The sequence below is a fragment of the Leuciscus leuciscus genome (genome assembly GCF_965113295.1).
Source record: "Leuciscus leuciscus genome assembly, chromosome: 20".
NCBI lineage: Eukaryota > Metazoa > Chordata > Actinopteri > Cypriniformes > Leuciscidae > Leuciscus > Leuciscus leuciscus.
In genome coordinates this window covers 9473130-9493324 of record NC_138744.1, presented here as the reverse complement: position 1 = coordinate 9493324, position 20195 = coordinate 9473130, and the positions used below count along the sequence as shown (strand labels likewise).

General features: G+C 35.5%; 2 protein-coding genes across 2 annotated transcripts; both read right to left on the bottom strand.

Annotated features, from left to right (window-relative positions):
• Positions 1-108: 108 nt before the first annotated feature.
• LOC309483146 (cornifelin-like) lies at positions 109-2241 on the bottom strand. The gene is made up of 4 exons (XM_082148799.1): positions 2089-2241; positions 1149-1313; positions 808-944; positions 109-699 (listed from the first exon to the last, which is right to left on the bottom strand). The coding sequence occupies exons 2-4, from the start codon at positions 1255-1257 to the stop codon at positions 601-603; spliced, it is 345 nt and encodes a 114-aa protein (XP_082004925.1). The 5' UTR covers positions 1258-1313; positions 2089-2241; the 3' UTR covers positions 109-600.
• Positions 2242-2556: 315 nt separating this feature from the next.
• On the bottom strand, positions 2557-19301 carry mrps15 (mitochondrial ribosomal protein S15). The gene is made up of 8 exons (XM_082148796.1): positions 19036-19301; positions 6494-6556; positions 5629-5704; positions 5403-5451; positions 5169-5253; positions 4991-5049; positions 2950-3141; positions 2557-2863 (listed from the first exon to the last, which is right to left on the bottom strand). Exons 1-8 carry the CDS (start codon positions 19187-19189, stop codon positions 2771-2773), a joined length of 771 nt encoding a protein of 256 aa, XP_082004922.1. The 5' UTR covers positions 19190-19301; the 3' UTR covers positions 2557-2770.
• Positions 19302-20195: the final 894 nt, after the last annotated feature.

Sequence of the window (20195 nt, the reverse complement as noted above, 5' to 3'; positions counted from 1 at the left end):
TTTATGTGTTGACGTGAAGGTATATGTATGATTTGTATGGTCGTTAGTGAAGCAAAAAATAAAGATAAAAAGTATTAGAATCAACAGCAACTGAGTTAAAATAGTAAATAACTGTGAAAAGATTGTTTTATTTTATTTTTTTATTTCATACGAATAGGCAATTCCTCTGTACTGTGTTTGAGGTGAATATTAAATATGAAACCGCTCCTGTACAGTAATATATTAATGCTGCAGGTTGGCGCAGGTTGGCACATGGTTGGCACATTTTGAGAATTACAGCAAATTTTTCAGCACGTACAATGTATTAATGAATATTGCAAGTATTCACACAATCTTAAATTTACTCAAATTCAAGACTTAACTGCAATAATATAACACAATTTACTTTTACCAGGTAAACAGCATTGGTCATCTTTTGTATTTCCAAAAAAAAACTAAAACTAAAAAATGTTTACAGATTCTATCATTGTTTTAATTCTCCTGCCTCATATAATATTTGATTTGTGATTTGTAGTTTCATAGTGATTTGAATGTGGCATTGAATTTGAATGCTTTCAAGAATATAAAAGAATTTTAAAACTGAAACGGTAATGGCAGTCACTAGGTCTCTCCATTCCTGATACGAATTTCTCTGGTCATTCGACATGTTTCAAATATTCCACAGCAACAGGTCATCAAAGCATCATTGCATATTGTGCCCTGCAGGGGGAAAAAAAAATAAAGAATGGTGTTGTGTAACACATACAGAAATAAATCCATGGATAAGAATTCTTATATGGGAAAAATTATCCTCAATCTTCAGTATACCTGTATTCCATAGGTTAGACGCATGTGTGTCCTCATTGCAGCCATTCCTCCAGGTACACATGAGAGACATACATTCTCACCATACTTGTGTGCTGTGTAACAGCTGAGGGCTATTGGACAGACACAGCCAAGAGCACCTAGACAATGAAAAGAGAAAAGGAAAAAAAAGCAGACAATTGCTCAAAGATCATGCATTTTATGTTAACAAGCCACTGATAAAAGCAGTAAAGTGACTAACACAGAGTTCTCATTGGCTAAATATGAACCCACCTAAAATATACCAATACAATCTATAGTTTGAATATAATTTGGATGGTTTGCCGGCTGATCTCAGAACTTACAGACAAGTAGGTCACTGCAGCAAGAACAAAGACCGGTGCTCCACTCTCCAGTCTGCACATTTGTACCATAAGAGCCAGCACCAGGCTGAGTAACGACTGGGTTTGACATGTCAATCAAAACGAGCAGTCCAGCAAGGAAGCCGAGAAAATGGCTTGAGATGTTTTCTGGTAATTTGTAAAAAGAATGAAAAATTTATATCCATCAATTCTTAGAAAAAAAATTACTAATTACTATATAACCACTTCCTAATTTATAATTAAACACCATTTTAGAAAGAAAAATATTGACTTGATATCATTTTCCATTCCATTTTTGAGCGATTTGTGCTATTAAAAGGATGAAAATTCTGTCATTATTTACTCAACCTCATGTCATTCCAAATTTGTATGATGTTATTTATTTTGTGTAAAACGATAAGATATTTATAAAAATACTTATGTTTTCTTTTTTGTCAATACAATGAAATGCTATTTTGGACCCCATTGACTTTCATTGTATGGTCAAAAACAATTGAAACGCTTCTCAAAATATCTTCTTTTGTGTTCCACTTAAAAGTCATAAAGGATGGTTGAGGGTTTGTAAATGATAAAAGTCTGATATAAGTCTTATAGATTTGGAGATGAGGGTGAACGATAATTTAACACTGTTTTACAGGATAGAATATTTTACATTCAAACACTCACTTTGATACGCAAGAAATGACTATAGAAAACAAATAAATCTCAACCAGCTCTTATTACACTGCTACATTTTTAACAGATTTTTGTCATCTATATCCCACCAATATTAAACAAATAAAATGAAATAATCTATCTGATTAAAAGGTAATAGAAGAAACAAGTATCTTTTGAGTTTAAGGCTATACAATTATTTTTATTTTAAATCGCTAAAAAAAGTTCTATAATAAAAGTTGTAAAGTTGTAGACTTCGAAAAAGTACCTCGTGTTCTTCTGAGCCTCTTGATCAGCTTGCAGCTGAAAAGGAAGTTGTGACACACACCAACACACCACGCTTGCTACTCTCGTATGCATCGTTTCCGATTCACGCATAAGTTTTCAGATCACAGGCCAGGGGGAGGTCTGAGTTGTAATAGGAAATGTGACCAATAATAATTCTTTATAATCAATGGATAATCTCACACGAGTAAAGCATTGATAGTTTGACCTCAGATCATGCACCTGATTGTCATGCATTTCTTGTAAAATTATAGAGTTCAGGGAACTGAGAGGGGCCAAACCATTTGCACTAGCCACACAACCACAATGCATCAGTCTTGCATATGACACATGTCTTCACCAGCTGCTGATCCAAAACTCCTGAATGTGCGAAACTAACATGTCATCAAAGGATTTCTATGAAGTTGTTCTGATATAATCATCAGTACTTTGAGGAATGATAACCAAACAATACATTTTAAGATTTTTTATTTGGTGCAGCTATAATAGATTTCAGAGAAATTAGTATGTTTTACCATTGACAAATAAATGACAGCACACACAGATAATTTGATGCAGATCATGTTTCTGATAGTTTTTTCTTTGAATGTCACATGAATCAAAGGAGGACATATCAGATTGTTCTTCTGAGCTAGACAGCACACAGTTCATGGCTGGCTTTGTGGTTATTTGGAGGATGTTAGCTCCTTTTCTTTAGCCTCCGTTGCTTTTTGTTTCTCTCTCTGCTCTGCTTTTTGTTTCTGGACCGCTTTAAAGACCTGATAGGAAGAAAACCACAGGTCAAACACAAACCCTGAACTCTACAAAGAACATTGGGACATTTTAGTATGAGCTGAGAACTTACCTTATTGCAGAAGGCCTTTTTGGCAAGCCAACGTCGGGTGACCCGCCGATAGTATTCAGGAGGGAACGTGTACGTGATTCCGAGCTCTTGACACACCTTCACAAAGGATTCATAACGGGTCCTTCTCAGAAACTTCAACTTTTTCTTCCTGCTGTCGATGGTCATGAGCATCCATCTTTTGTTGGCTTTATCCTAATGTAATATGACAAAAGAGGTTTTGATGCTGTTGTACACTAATTTGACTCATTTGCTGCATCCTAATTCGCCTACTTATACTATGCTTTAAAAGTATGTACTGTTTTTGTGAAGTAAATGACCAAACATCTTTTCACAATGTTGCTGCAGATGAAATATAATGTGGATAACATTAAATAAATATCTTTTCATTAGGTTAGATACTGATTATTAATCCCCTTTATCTAAAACTCTCTACTTAACTTCTCGCATATCCACCATGTTTGTAGTTTTAAGCACTTTTTATTTGTGTTTGTAGTTCTAATCGAATCCTAGTCCAATGCGCAATGGGGCAATACTAGCCATTAGAGTGTGCAAGGATCCGGAATTAGAAGACCATCCTGGTATCTTCGGAATACTCATTTCAACACACTACGATTTGGGACAAACTAATTCTAATTTCGAATACTAGTTAGGACGGATAGTATGCGAATTGGGATGCATTGTTTCAACATTTTCTTAAAGGCATAGTTCACCCATGCCAATTCTGTCATTAATTACTCACCCTCATGTTGTTCCAAACCAATAACTAAGACTTTCGTTCATCTTTGGAGCTCAAATAAAGATATTTGTAATATTCTCTTATTTTTTGTCCATCCATTGAAAGTCCACACAACCAAAACTTTCATGAATCAAACAGTTTAATGCAAGTCTTCTGAACGCTTAAAGACATGATCGGTTCTAATGATGAACAGATTTTAATGTGTGGACTTTCAATGGATGGACAAATATGATGAGAATATATTAAAAATATCTTCATTTGTGCTTTGAAGATGAACAAAAGCATTACGGGTTTGGAACAACATGAAGGTGAGAGAACTTTCATTTTTGGGTCAACTAATACTTTAAATAACAAAACTAGGTACAGAAAACTATGCTTAATGATATAAATGTGTTTAAAATTATTCATATAAACTAGCATATCGTCACCTTAGGCAAAATAAAACGGCCTAAGTCAGACTCTCGACATAGGCCATTATATTACAGGGGTAAGAATTGCATGATCTGTTAAATTGAGGATGTGGGCGATTTTACCAGAGGTGGCCAGCATCATGAGGAGATGACTTATGAAAAAAAAATCATTTTTGTCCAAAAATGACTTGGGCAATTATTTTAGGAAGGTGACGATATACAATAATTCATACATATATACATATCATCAAATCAATTGACATCAGCCGAAAATTATTCTAGAGTTTCTCCCACAACTAACTTCCTCATTTCAGGCTTTTTTGCAATAACATTTAACCACCCAGTAAAAAGTAGATTTTTGGCAGAGGTATGAAGTAATTTCTTCTCAAATCCACAGTTAAACCACAGGGGCAGTTCATCACTTTAACCAGGAACATTTTCACTAAAAATAGACAACCAGAAAGAGTCCAAATCATTTTTTTCTTTATTAAAAAAACACATTTTTTCCCCAACTAAAGTTATTAATAATTAATAAAGCTTAATAATTTTGTGAAAACTGTGAAACCCTTTTTTTAAGGATTCTTTGATGAATAAAAGATTCAAAAGTATTTATGGAATATATATATATTTGGAACAATATAAGTATTTAATGTAACTTTTGATCAATTTAATGTATTCTTGCTAAATAAATGTATTCATTTCTTTCAAAATAAAATCATACTCATCCCAATCTTTGAAACGGTAGTATATATGCTTTGATTACTACTGAACACATGAGCATATGCACAGGATTTCCTGTTTCTCTGTGGGTGTTAAATAAATGGAGTGGGAACAAATGTTCTGACACCTTTACTGAAGGCCTAAAAAAGTCATGCTACTGAAGCATTTTGTTTACCTTGGGGTGTTTGTGCAAGTGCTCCTGGAAGTTGCGAATACGCGCTGTCATAATCGCCACTGTAACGCAAACAAGGACATTTCACATGATTGAGTCATGTTCTGAGATTCCAGTTTGGTTAAAGCAGTGGCTTTGTCAAATGTTTTAAGAAAAAAAAAGAAAAAAAAAGAGAACTTACCCTTGACTTCTGTTGAACTGCGGTCATTCTCATCCCTCTGAACCTTGGCAATGAGCTGTTCCTCTTTCAAACGCAGTTTTTCACTCTAAAAAAAGAAATATATATTTTGACACACAGATATTTGAGTTAAAATTGGATTTAACACCCTTTTATAGTTCCTTGTAGTCCCGCTCCCTAATATTTTGAAATATGAAGATATTCAATAAAGAACTAAAAGGAAAAAAAAACCCGTACATGATTTGCAAACTCCAGCGTAAGCAGTTTCTTCACCACATCGTCAACCCTGCAAAGATATGACATAATACTGCAACCGTTCTGCATTCAACTGCATAAAGGAAGTCTGAAGTAATCATGTACTTTTTATACATGCAATCATATGCAAGGTATAATACAATCATATTGTTTATACAATAATGAGCGGATTAATGCAACAATGGAGAATACAAAAACAAAACCATACGATTGTGCAAGTGGGACAGATGCATATTCATGCTTCAGCATGGATGGATGCAGGTCTTGAAGCTGACTTGGGAATTCTGGGAAGAAAATAAAGCAAAGAGCCAATGAGTCCTATCAAAACTGGCAGGCTATCAAATTGACTTGCATAATATTAAAATTCAAGGCCCGTCAGTATTAAGGTCCATTCACACTAAGAACGATAACTATATTATTGTCCATACCAACGCACAATATCTTTCTGTTTATTATAGGCATGCACTGCAGTTTTGCCGCTAATGCTCGAGCTCTTAAAGCAGGATGGATTCTGATATTTAGCTGTACGGTTTTGTTGTTCATCAGCAAATTGTTCTGAAAGTGATTCCAACAATATTGTTCCTCTTTGCCATGCTCATTATAATTGTGGTGTGGACTCTGCTATTTTTTTATATTTAGAATTTTTTTTAGAACGGAATCTTTATTGCTCGCGTTATAGTTATCGTCCTTGGTGTGACTGGGCCTTTACACTTAGGGGCAGATTTACTAAACGACAAATTAATGTGGAGCCACAATCTAATAAAAGTGTCAATGGTAGAGGAAAGTTCTGCAGGTGATCTACTGAGAGTCATGTCAGGGGCAAAATCGGTTAAGACATGCTTTTGGGCATGAAATAATGGTGCAAATACCACTAAATTGACAAAGTAAAAATAGATGCATGATTCACTTAAATACTCTCCTACAATTGCATATGAAATAAGGTCAGGCGCAAAAACAACTGTGACCACGCCTTTTCAACGCTCATTTCTCACTGCATGTCTTTAATAAGAGCTGGCACAAGCTGTTAGTAAATCTGGCTTTTGGTGTGTAGTGGCACAATTGTTTTCTCTTACCTTGTTTCTTTCTAGAGGGCCGAGCATACTGCCTCACTGGTTGGTTTGGAAGGGTTTCATCATCTGAAACAAACCGTAAAGTCATATATATTGCCCAAGTCAATTTAAAATTGCTTACTCAAAAAATAATAATAATGCACAATTGCAGAAACTACAGATTTAAAAAAAAAAAAAAAAAAAAAACATATGAACCATGTAGGAGACTGTTTTCATTTGGTGTCAGTTCTGTTGTATCACTTCAAGTCTACTTTAATAATTGTAATTATTCATGATGCAAACCCCTTTAGTTAGGAGACATTTGAAAGCATTTGTAAGTCACAAAGCTTTTTACTCTCCTCTGAAGCTCAGGAAAGACTATTTGAGACACGTCAATGGTGATAAAGTGTCACCAAGGGTGGGGGTGATTTGGTTGGCCACATCCTTCCCGCACACCCACTCAAGGAAAAGACACGTCTGTGAGACTGTCATGAAAAAGAGCCATCATCACAGCCAGGTAACTTGAGACAAATTTGTAAAGTGTTTTAACACCTTTTACTTTGAGCTGATGCATAGTCATATCATTTAACTTTAGAATGTCAAACACTGGATACTGGGGACAGAAGTTTACATTTAATTAATATTTTAAGCAAATCAATTTGAGGTTAAACTGAAAAAAGGTTTCAAAAATAAAAGTTCTGTCATCATTTACTCACCCTTATGTTGTTAAAACCTCAATGACTTTCTTCTGTGGAACACAAACGAAGATATTTTGTAGAATGTTGGTAACTAAACTGTTTTGGTTACCATTGAAAAAAAGTCATACAGGTTTGGAACAACACGAGGGTGAGTAAATAACAGAATCTTAATTTTTTTGGGTGGTGGGAGGAGTTAGGTGAACTATCCCATTAAGCATCATACTGGTTATCTGAAGGAAATGTGCGAAATATGGCTAAACCAGTGACCTAGTTATCTCTGATGGGTAAGTGTACCCATTAAGCCCATGTACCCTTTAAACCCACTTTCAACTCTAAAAAAAAAAGAGAAAATAATATTTTATGTTGCTCATTATTTTAACCAATCCAGTGATTTGTTACTTCCCTGGCATTTTTTATTGCATACCAATCACACTTGGCAATGTTGAGTTAGCCCCACCCATGTGCATGCTGTCATACAAAGTCACCCCAAAACTTTGGTGTTTCGGGACCCTTCAGAAATCAACACATTTCTGCAATTTTCAGCCATTTATTTGGTAACTACATTGATATTATGTCAAATAAGAGATAAATGTATTGTTTTTTGTGTATGAACAAATAGTACTTTATCATTCTATATAATTTTCCTTTAAATAGAAAGATTTGTTTTTTTTTAGCTTGCGTTCAAAGCTAATCTCTAGGTCAAACCACTAGCCTTACAGAAAGATAGACTGCCAAAGAATTAAGCATGTGAACTGCAAACAATAAATGTTTTGTGATTCATTCTACATTAATTTACAAATATGTATGTACATCATAAATTGTTTTGTAGAGAAGATTATTTTCATAAATTAACTTTTTTTTAAGATGGGCTTAAATGGGACAGTGCCACAAAAGGCATGCAAACTATAGCCAACACAAGCTAACCTTGAATGAAAAGAACTTATTTCTCAATGTGGGCACAGTGAAATTACTATGATACTTAGTCCACAGTGTATTTAAGCTCCATGCATGTATATGTAAACATATCTTACATTTTTAAAAGGAAAACATTGCCTTTCTTGACCATTACTCACTGTGGAACCATTTAAGCCCACCTTATGTGTTTCAATGAGGAATCCCTCTAAATGCAAACTTTGATATTTTCTGAAAGTGTTTAATGATAACATTTCTTTGTGTGTGTAACGAGTGTGCTTTTACCTTACTAACCTTTTAACCGTAACTTACTTACTACCTTAATTTACAACTACATTTAGATAGGCCTACAATTTACACACATTCATTCAAATGAGATAGAGCCTGTTTTGTCCTAAAGTCCTTTATGTATAACTGGACATATTTCGGGAGCCAAGCCGAGTTAAGGCTTGAGATTCCGGGCATGGAGAGGTCCCAGAGGGACCCTACATTCCCCACAGTCCTGAGCCCCTGGGACCGTCCGGCTCCGAGATACCGCCACTTACTGTCCAGCTTTGACCGGGCAAAACTCGGGACCCAGGCAGAGTTGGGACTCTGGACTCCAGGCACGGAGGGGTCACCCAGTGGGCCCCCTATGCCGGGAGTATTGAGCCCTAACTCGGCTTTCTTCCCGAGATATGGTCACAGGAGTGGAACTTTGATCGGGCATAACTCCAGAGTCAAGCCGACCGAAGGCTGCATACTCCCGGTGTGGGGGGCCCACTAGGAGACCCCCCGAAACCCCAGAGTCTGGAGCCCCAACTCGGCTTCCTTCCCGAGATACACTCGGTTAAACTTCCACCTTTGACCAGGCATAACTCGGGAGACAAGCCGACTTAAGGCTCCAGACTCCCGGTGTGTAGGGCCCCCCTAAGCCCAGAGTATGGAGCCCCAACTCGGCTTGGCTCCCGAGATACACCCGGTCAAACTTCTGGCTTGACTCCAGCTACAACTCCAGTCAAGCCAATTTAAGGCTCCAGACCACCGGCCACTAACACCTACCCATCCCACCCAGGGCTCTAATCAAATAACATTTTTGTTACTGAATAAATATATTGATGTTTTACTTCTTTAAAAACAATTAATTTTTAGATTTTGTGAATCAATGATAATATGGGCTTACTTGGAACACATGCAGGCTTAAATGGTGCCAAAGTACCAATTAAGCCCATGCCAGACTTCTAACTTTATTCTTAAATTATCTTAATTTTATATTCTAAAATGTACATCAACTAATTAATACATTTTCAAATGAGAGATAAATCTTCCATTTTAACAAATTATTTTTCTTATAAACTATGTCAATATCTATGAAAAAAAACCTAGACTAAGATTTTGGTGAGCTTAATAGGTACACTTACCCCTACTTAGAAAAAGACTTTCAGAAAACTGGTCAGCATTTTGCTGATGCTTAAGACATCTGCTGTTGTATTACTACGCAAATGTGAGCATTTAAGAAAATCGCAAATACATTTATTCATCTTAAATAACCTATACACCCACTCTTTCATAGTTCACAAGCCTTGCGGGAACTAGTAATTTAACTCTTTTCCCCCACACATTATTTTTTGCCCGAAGAACAAGAAAACATGTGCGAGAACTGAGATGCAAGTAAAAACGTAAGGGTGGCAACTTGTCTCGTAAAGCTCAGGTCGGAAGGTTGCCATTTTGACAGCAACAAAAAATGGGCCATGAACAACTTACCACCACATTCTGACTGAGGGACTCTCCCTGTACTACAAGCTGCTTTGATAAAAGCATCTGATCAATAACTTACAATAACTGTTCAGAAGTTTGGGGTCGTTAAGATTTTACTCATGTAAGAAGCCTCTTATGCTCAATGCTGCATTTATTTGATCAAAAATAGTTCAAATGATCAGCATTTTATTTTTTTAATAGTGTAAAAATTATTTTTAAAATTGTGTAAGAGTATCAGGGTGGTGTGGCTCAGTAGTTAACTATTTAAATCTGTAACATGATGTAGGTTCAAATCACAGGAGGAGAAGAAACATTTATGAAACGTCACTCCTTGGTGACCCCCGTTTACTCCAGAGGGACTTTCCCTGTACTAAGTGTACTGTCAGTCACTTTGAACAAGAAAGCATCAGCAAAAGGACAATTAATAGTAACAACCTACAACGGATGTATAGATCATGATCTATACATGGCTACTTCATATGCTGTCTGGCATCCTACACAATACATGCTGCCTTAAAGGATGTACAGTAAAGTGTACAGTATGTAATCTTTTTGAGACAACTAACCAGTACATAGAAGTCAGCAAATAACAAGTACTAGCACTTAACCATGGTCGTAACGGTATGAGAATTTTATGGTATGATAACCATCTAAAAAAAATATCAGTTTCACAGTATTAACCAATACATTTATTATTATTATCATCATGTTAAAATTACCCTTAATGAATACAGTTTTTTTAGTTGAACAAATGCATTATATTCCAGAATGTTTTTTTATTTTTTATTAATAATATTAAACGTTCGTCTGTATCAAATCATAAAACAGAATCTATAAAAATGTATACAAATATATGATCAAAAACGATGGTAATGAATGCATTAATCTAAAAAATGTATCAATGTTTTAAAATGTAAACAAATGAAAATGTAATAAATGTTATCCTTTTTTTTGGCAAAGTGCTGCACAACAGAGGTTTACTAAATTAAAACATGGATGAAAAATATTCCTTAAATAATAACATTTAATTATTAAATGTAATTAAACATTATTATTGTAAATAATTACTATTAATAATATTATTATTGTTGTTCTTATTTTAAAAAAAGTATATTTGTACTATTGTACAATAGTAAAACAGTTACAATCGAAATTATTCAACTCCCATTGCAAATCAGGTTTACTGGCGAAATTTACAGACTTTCAGCTGTTTGCAATTAACAAATTAAACAAAAATAATTGAAATAGCTCAACAACTACTGTTTCAAGTGGTTTCCCCAAATTCAACTGAAAATGCAACTTTTAATGACTTCTGCAGTCTCAAAATTATTCATGGCAATTTAGTAAAAGAGTAAACACCCTTTTGCTGTTCTGACCTGCTGCAAATGAGATGTATAACCAGACACCAGCTTCTGGCAGCGTTTCTGAGGAATCTCAGCCCATTCCTCATGAGCAATGGCATCCCGTTCAGTAATATTCTTGGGTTTGCTGAAACTAGGGGTGTGCGATATTGACAAAAAATTATATCTCTATATTTTCTGGGATTTTCTCGATAACGATTATTAGATGCTATTTTTATTGTGCTGGTACTTTGGCAGGTTCAGGACTGTCGTGGACAGCCGACTCCTAAAGTTTTTGATATTCTTCATACTCTGTGTGGTGGTCAGTTCACAGCAGTGACAGAAATAATTTTTTCCAATATGTTTCAATTGATTTTTACCTAATATGGCCATTTTTTCCTTTATAAAGCCATTTTTAAACCTAATTATATGCATACATCATCTTTTGTGTGAATTTCATCAATTTAATCAAATTCAATTATAAAAATAAGACACAATAGGGCCGTTACCAATCAAATGAAATCAGTATCAACAAAATTCATCTTTGCAATATTGAATATTGATATTTTTAATTATTTAAAGGAGCTGTATGTAAGAAATGTATTTCAATTAATCATAAAATGGCCCTGATATGTCACTAGACATTAAGAAATCATGTTCATTTCAAATACTTATATCACTGACAACAGTAGTCCGGCCAGGATATTGTCATTTAAAAAGTGAAGTTGCAGCCCTCAACTGATGTTGATGTTGTCATCTTGTGTTTTGGCCTGAAGCTCCACCCTCCGGCTATCTACCAATCACGAAGTCAGTAGTGTTTAGCTCTAGTTACCATAGCTGCAGCTACAAACGTTCGTGCTGGATCCTGCAGCCTATCTGGCAACCAGGGGGAGGGGGAGGGGATACACCGCTCTACAGTAATTTGATCGTGATTGCAGTACCAGTTTTGGCCACAATCTTACATAATGGTTCCTTTAAAACAAGAAAAGATACTTTAAATGTGAAAATGAAACCTCCAGTAGGTGGCAGCAAGTCAGCGTTAATGAGCAAATCATTGAGATTCAAACGATTCATTAAAACAGCTGATTCATTCAAGGAAAGAGGCATTTGACTATCTTAATCTGTCCTAATCAACTGATTCGTTCAAAAAGCTGATTGACTCAGTAAGGAAACACCAGTGTGTGGCTTTGTTTTGAACTATTTTCGTTGGCGAAATAGAGCAAAAACAGGCAATATGGTGTCTAAAATGTAAGTCACTTAATATTAACTTCTTGTTTATTAAACTTGTATAAAATCAATATCACATTTTTCATCATGCTGATATTTGAAGAAAAACTGAACTCTTGTGATATTTATTACAAAATGATTTAAATAAAGACTAAATCACGCAGTGAAAGTGTGCACTCTAAATGTGTATTCTACAAGATTACATCACGTAGAGTATACATGCACTTTCTGTGTGTGTGTGAAGGATAGGCTATATGTCAATAGCATATCGTTAAAACAACAATTACAATATTATCGCACACCCCTAGCTGAAACATAGCATAGATTTTCTATGGGGTTTAAGTCTTAATTTTGAGCAAATTGGAGCCGACTTTTCTTGTGCTTTTGGGTCAGTAATACGTCTTGGAGTTCTGGCATGCGTTTAGTACGCGCCTTACTGTACAGCTGAAACCTCAGTGCTGAGGTTTCTTCTCAGAAAACTGGTTGCAGCCATTGATAGCTTCCTTTTTCTGCCCCATAGGTAGTGTAACCACTGTTCCTTTAACTTTGAACTTGCAAACTATGCTTCCAATGGTGTCTCTAGGAACATTTAGTGCCTCTGCAATCTTTTTGTATCCTGTTCCTTGTTTGTGAAGGGCGATGGTACATTCTCATAACTTTTTGGACCATTCTTTTGACTTTACCATATTTCTAACATGCAGTCAAACGTGACATCAACAAACCTAGCCAGTTCAGATATTTCATGTGTTCTAGCTCAAGCACACCTGGTGCAACTAATGAAGCCTTTGATTAGTTGCATCAGGTGTGCTTGAGACAACAATTGTTTTGCAGATTTGTGCAGTTCTAGTTGACTTTGGAGAAACAACTGGAAACATTTGCTGCGTTGAGCTTTTTCAATTACTTTTGTTTGAATTGTTCATTGTAAACAGCTGAAAGTCACAAAACCTTTGCTAATAAAGCTGATTTGTAATGGGGGTTGAACATTTTGATTACAATTGTATATTTCTGTCATAATTTCTTCAAATTAACACACACTTTTATTTTAACCGGTTGCAGTAAAGACCTTTGAGTTTCAGAGTGAATTGTTACAGGTATACCGCTACAACCCTACACTAAACTAAAACGACACTCCAATAAGTAAACTAATAAGAGTAGTGATTTACTAACAGTAAAATGGATGACTCAATATACATGCAATACAAGTAATAGTGCTTTTCTTAAGAAAAGAGAAACAGTTGTTTTAATAGCAGATTGTGATAATATTAATATTATTATTATATTAATGTGGGGGAGGATTCAAACCATAATTCAGAAAACAAATTTACACCAGCCCCCCCTAAATCTGCAACATTAGACCCACAACTATTTATTTTCACACATTGCTGGGACATGACAATTCACACTTAGTCATGTCGGTACTCACACGCACATACTTTACAACCATCTTTTGCTCTTTTTCTCACCTCACTCTCTTTGTCTTAGTCACCATTTTATTGTATTTACCCTCTGGTGGTCTTCAGTCATTTCAGAACAATTTTTTTTTTTGTTGACATTTTTAAATATTTCACTTCATTGAGTGTTGTGAGGCCTAAGATCCTGCGACCGGGCTCTGCTGGTAGTCCCTCGCTTTAGACTCAAGCGTAGAGGGGAGCGTGCGTTAGCGGTGGCAGGGCCACGACTCAGGAACACCATGCCTCTAGAGATTAGAACGGCCCCTTATCTGTCTGCTTTTAAAAACCTACCTGTTTTCTTTAGTATATTGATTTCGGGTTTTTTCGGTTGGTTTTACTAATTTATATTTGATTCTGATACTGTTTTGCTACTCCTGTTATGGTTCCTCTTAGCTTCGTTGCTCTTATTTTTTGTTTTATTTGTTGTTATGCATGTTATATATTTTGATCTTGTTGTTCTGTAACGCACTTTGGTCAGCCTAGTGGCTGTTGTAAATGTGCTATATAAATAAAATTGAACTTGAACTTATGACACTTGGTGACTTTTGTGACACTTGCTATGTGAACAGAGTCAACACACAGACCAAAAATGGACATGATTTGAAAAGGCTATATGGTTATAAACAAATAGTCACACTTGTGTTCTTCACAGTCAAAATGATCCGTCATAAGAAATGAATAGGGAATACGAAACTACATAGAAAAATTCTAAGCAGTCTTTGACAATGTCTTAATGTCTTTATCCAAATGCAAAACCTAATAAGGGTAGGTAATTATGTCTAAAAACACTGTCAGGAACTAGGGATTGCGCAACCCTGTCTATATACAGTGATATAAGCCAAAACATATTGACCAGTCACAGATAAAGCAAATATCATTGATCATCTCGTGACAAGGCCACATATTAAGGTCTGGGTAGATTAGATAGCAAACAATCAGTTCTCGTAATCAACATGTTGGATGCAGGAGTGACTTTGACAAGGGCCAAATTGTTATGGGAAAGCGACTGAGTCAGAGTATCAGCAAGGCTTGTGGGTTGCTCCCAGTCAGCAGTGAAGAACAAACCCGCGACATACCTTCCCAAGGCTCATTGTTGCACAAGGGCAACGAAGGCAATCCCGTCTGGTCTGAGCCAACAGTTAAGTAATAACTGTTATAAGAGAAATGTGTCACAACACATGTTGCGTACGGGGATGCGTAACCGCAGACCAATCAGAGTGCCTATGACTCGTCCTCTGTTGAAAGCACCAACAATAGGCAAACGAGTGACGGAACTTGGGCTGAACGATTAATCGCAATAAAACCGCACGCGATTTGGCAAAGGCTGCGATTATTTTATGCGCAGCTTGTCAGTGGAGTGCGGCTGATTGGAGGTAAATACTGCCCCATTTGAACGCCAGAGGGCGCTCTCATGCAAACACGATAAATATGCCCCGCCGCAGAAGTACAATAATGCGCATCGTTCCAGGAAATCCCTATCGCTGTAGCTGAATAAACAGAAGATTGAAACACTTTGATTAAACATGACTTATAAATACACGACTGCCTTATTCTGTGTAAGGCTCATCATCTCACAGAAGGAGGAGCTCAAATGTCGCTATGAAGTGAGTTTGGAGTAAATGCATGTTATTAAATGTTGTCTGTTGTTGGACAAGAGGTTCATAAATGCTTCTCATGTTTTGGAAAGATGTTTGCACGTTATAAGTGACTCAAACTCACAGTGCTTTCAGATGGAGCAGCGTTTACATAGCCGTACATCAATGACTAGCTGCGCATAAAAAATAATCGCGATAAGCCAAATCGATTTAAGTGCGATTACATGGAAAGTGCGATTAATCGTTCAGCCCTACACAGTGTTACAATATATTCGGTTCCTGAAATATTTGGTCCCAAAGGGTGGAGCTATCATGAATATTAACGAGACCATAGCATGGGCGGGGCGATCAATACAAGCGAGTGGAACAAAAATTATTAGTGTGAGAGCCTTGCGTTTTGTTTTATGGATTATTTATTTCAAAATAAAGTTGAACGAAGTTAAGCTTAAACTACTCATATATGTTTTATAAATAATTCATCGTTTTGTAGCATGTGTTTCAGTACTCTGAGTTTACCTGAACTATTACAGACCTGATCCTGTAGGAAGCGTTGGAAGACTTACAATAAAGGCATATTTCTCCAAATTTTTCCCAGATTAGTTGTTGTTGACATTCTATGATATAGAACTGTTCGTTTCTCATGAATGACAGAGATTAAGCTTTTTAAATGTGTATGATTGCGGTTTAAATAATGTGTTTTTATTATTTCTCCCAAAGTTGTATTAACATAGCCTTTAAATTATAGGCTGATAGCTCAAGACAACATAAGAACTTGGAGTTGCATGTTGCATGCTTTGAATGTTGCTTTATACTGACTCAACTGAACATCTTTTTGATACACAACCTTTACTTTATCAAAGGTAGTCATAAATGTTAAGCTTCAGATGCATTAACAGTTGTTTTCTCTAGCAATGCTTTAGAACAGTGGTCAAATGAATTGATAATAATGACTAACCATTAATCATAAAAATTAGGGCTACATCTTATCAGTTTAGTAATGTTATCATTCTATGTAATCTTTTTGTAAACAAGTGTATATGGTGGTGTAGATGGATATATTTATAAATATTTGAATAATATAGTAAATATTTTATTAGTCCTGCTGTATTAATTTTGTCCTTGATCCCATGTGTTTCTCTTGTCTAACATGCTCATGTTTACAGATGAATATGAATAAAATATGTAATTTTAAGACACTTGATCTTCCTATAAAAGTAATTTCAAGTTAATGAATGAATGAATGCTTTAAAAAACTTCAATACATTTTACACAGAAATATGTTGAGGCAGATGTTTTTGTTTATCATTATTTAAACAGTTTAGATTGTATTTAGGATAGGTAGATAACTTTATGTATATTGTTTTATATTATAAAAATGATATATATTATATTCTTTAAATGACAATACTTTTTAATTATATGTCCATGACCCACCACACCTGAGAAACTTCTTTTCTGACCAATATTTCTATGCAATTTACTATTGTACACTGCTTTGGCCAATAAACAATTGGTTCAGTACATATAGTTTGTGAAGCATTCAACATCCAATTAGCTATGGTGAGGTTTTAAAAGAATAACGAGTCTCAACCACAATTCATATAAATAAACCTCCCCATCTTTGTTGAATTTGTCATTTTGGCTGTCAATGTTTAAAACCTTGTATGAATTGAAACAATCTGGAAAGGTTCCTCATGGTGTTTCTACATTTTTTTTATTTTTTTTAAATGTCCTTCTTAAAAGAACACAGAACTTCACAATCAGAGGTGAGTTAAGTAACACTAAGTAACTTAGTGATTTCTCTGATAGTCTCTTCATGATCAAAACATACTTTTAGATGAGGTCTTATACTATATTACACAGTGAGGTTTGTATTTGCCCTAGGTGCCAAAGCCCTTAATTTGGTACTCGAATGCATTATATCAATGTAAGAAAATTGGAAATTTGACATTGCCAAATACAAATTAAATTAAATTAATCCATTTTCTAGAGTTTTGTCTCTTTTTCATTACAATTAAGTGCACTTACCGTCCTTTGGAATGGTACATTCAAAACGACAAATTGCACAAAGTATAACATTACTTTAGTTGGACCTTGCTATGTATACATCAATACAATTGAAATAATTATCACTTAATTTGACCAACGTTCAAAAGCATTGCTAGAGAAAACAACTGTTAAAACAACTGAAGCTTAACATTTATGATAACATTTGACAGTTGTGTATCAAAAAGATTTTCAGTTGAGTGTAAAGCAACATTCAAAGCATGCAACAACATGCAACTCCAAGTAGCCTATGTTGTCTTGAGCTATCAGCCTATAATATAAAAGCTATTTTAATAACATAGCCTACAGACAACTTTGGGAGACAGAATAAAAACACAAGAATACATTTATTTAAACATGCAATAATAGACATTTAAAAAGCTTAATCTCAGTCATTCGTGAGAAACGAGCAGTTATAGGAGTAGTTTGGAACAAAACGCGATCTGAGGCGCTCCCGCTAATAATTTCTGTTCAACTCGCTTGTAGCCTATTGGTCGCCCCGCCCACACTATGGTCTGGTGAATATTCATGATAGCTCCACCCAGGGGCGTAGCACCAAATGTTGGGCCCCGGTCACAGAACCAAGAGGTGGGCCCCTCACAACATCAATATATATCAATATATCTTTGTGGGGCCCCCCCTTCGCCAAGGGCCCCTGTTACTCAGTTCCACTATTACCCCCTGTCTGACGCCCCCACCCATTGGAACCAAATATTTCAGGAACCGAATATATTGTAACAACAGAACTGGACCTTGGATCAGTGGAAGACGGTTGCCTGGTCCAATGAGTCCAGTTTTCTTTTACATCACGTTGTAAATTAATATTTTTAAAAAATACATTGAACTCAAATATAGTATATTCATTTGATTAAAAAAAGAAAAGAAAATAACACATTATTGTTATAGTCATGTCTTTTTTTGACTGCCGATGACCACCAGTGTGACCCTCAAGAGAGGTGCTTTAATTGTTTATTTATAAACAGTGATATATCACTAGCCTCACAAATAGTATATAAAAGGTGATTATATGAGTTAGTAAAGTAAAAATAGCCTTTTCCAAATAACAAGGCTTGCTACTTGCAACGATGAATGACGCAAACTGGCAAACTGAAATTAGATAGGTATTATAGGATACAGATCTAGAGCTTAAAAGTATGTGGACTTTACTAAACATCAAGGTCATATGACAAAACGATGACGATGTGATGCCCATTTAATAAGAAAATGCAGTGGCTGAGATTTTAGAGCCCCCTAGAGGTTAACACTCGAACTGCATATGCTGTCAATAAAATGTTACTAAACCAAAATGTACAAAATTAAACATTACAACCATAGTAACTGAAACCCATCCTGGCTAACATAAATAAAACTCCCCCTCAAAGTGGCATGAAATGCTTAATAATGTGTCAAACTTAAAAAATAAAAAACGGATATTGACTACCAATTAATATCCAAATTACTGTAACAGTCTCTTAGGTGATTGTGAATGCATCTATGACAGCATGTTGAAGCAGTGCATTAGTCGTTGACTCGGAGCTCGGATGTCAAAAACATACTTACATTTAAAATTACGGGTTAACGTCCAGTTCGAAAAAGAGCTGCATGTAGACAGCCTGAAGGCAGGCACGGCAATACTGGCCTGCCTCGCGCCTGAAAATACACTCCATGTCTGTAAGCCCAACGCCGTAGTTCGAAAAACGTTTTTTAAAACCATTATGATTCCCGTATATAAATAAATCGCTTTAAGTTTAAGTATGCTCTTGCAGAACGCATTTGCCCCTTCAGTTCAAGTAAGTCGCCATCTTTAAACAGACATTAGTAATCTGCGCAGAACATCTAATGTAAATGCAAGCAATCGAGCGACGATTGAATCGATGTAGCCTTTGTTTCCTTCCCATGACATTGCATTGTGAACATCTGAGTTTATCTAGATACGTTTTGTTTATGACATAACAAAGAGAATAGAACAACGATTGTAGCCTACTGTTCTATCATTATCTACTATTATTCATGTCGTGAAGGCCATGACACCCCACTTGTCCTTTCAGAGATCATTCACAGAAGTTAAAATAACAATTTTCAACCCTAATGTTCTGTTGTAATTTGCTTTCTTGCTGTATATTGCCTCTTCAAATTCTATTTAAGAATTCTATTCTGTTCTTACTTTTAACTTTGTTCACGTTTCTGAAGATGATCGTTTGGATAGTACATTTGTTTGTAAGGTTTCTTAGGTCATTTGACCCTATAGCAAAAATACATCATAGATAGATAGATACGATGGAGAGGCTTTATCATGATAATACATGATAGCTGATAGCACACGTACGTCTGCAAGATGTCTGTGAAAGATCACTTCTTCTGGAAAGCATTCTGTTTACTAACATCTGACAGACTTCTTTAAGATTTCAGTTTTACATTCTAAATTATAAACAAATTGAAGACATTTTCTAAACATCTATTTGACATCTGACAGGAAACGACCTATAGACATATTGCAGATGAGCAAACATTCTAAAAAAATACGTCTTCCAGATGTAAACACGCACATCAAATAGACGTCTCCATGATGTATACGTGTTCTATACATAATCCAACTGAGTAATTCAATTATTAAAGCACATCTGTCTGTCTCAATAACATTAGTCAATTTTTTAACAACAAATCTTTGAAGCCAAATATTTCAGCAAAACAAACTTGTGATTTCCTTAGCCAAAATAAGC

Excerpts from the sequence above, each read along its gene's own strand:
- mrps15 (XM_082148796.1), bottom strand. The coding sequence starts at position 19,189 with ATGGTTTTAAAAAACGTTTTTCGAACTACGGCGTTGGGCTTACAGACA. Across the intron at positions 5,705-6,493 it reads GCCCTCTAGAAAGAAACAAG|AATTCCCAAGTCAGCTTCAA; the intron begins GTAAGAGAAAAC and ends TTTTCTTCCCAG. Across the intron at positions 5,452-5,628 it reads TCTGTCCCACTTGCACAATC|GGTTGACGATGTGGTGAAGA; the intron begins GTATGGTTTTGT and ends ATATCTTTGCAG.
- LOC309483146 (XM_082148799.1), bottom strand. The coding sequence starts at position 1,257 with ATGTCAAACCCAGTCGTTACTCAGCCTGGTGCTGGCTCTTATGGTACA. Across the intron at positions 945-1,148 it reads CTGCAGTGACCTACTTGTCT|GTGCTCTTGGCTGTGTCTGT; the intron begins GTAAGTTCTGAG and ends TTCATTGTCTAG. Across the intron at positions 700-807 it reads GTCTAACCTATGGAATACAG|GGCACAATATGCAATGATGC; the intron begins GTATACTGAAGA and ends TTCCCCCTGCAG.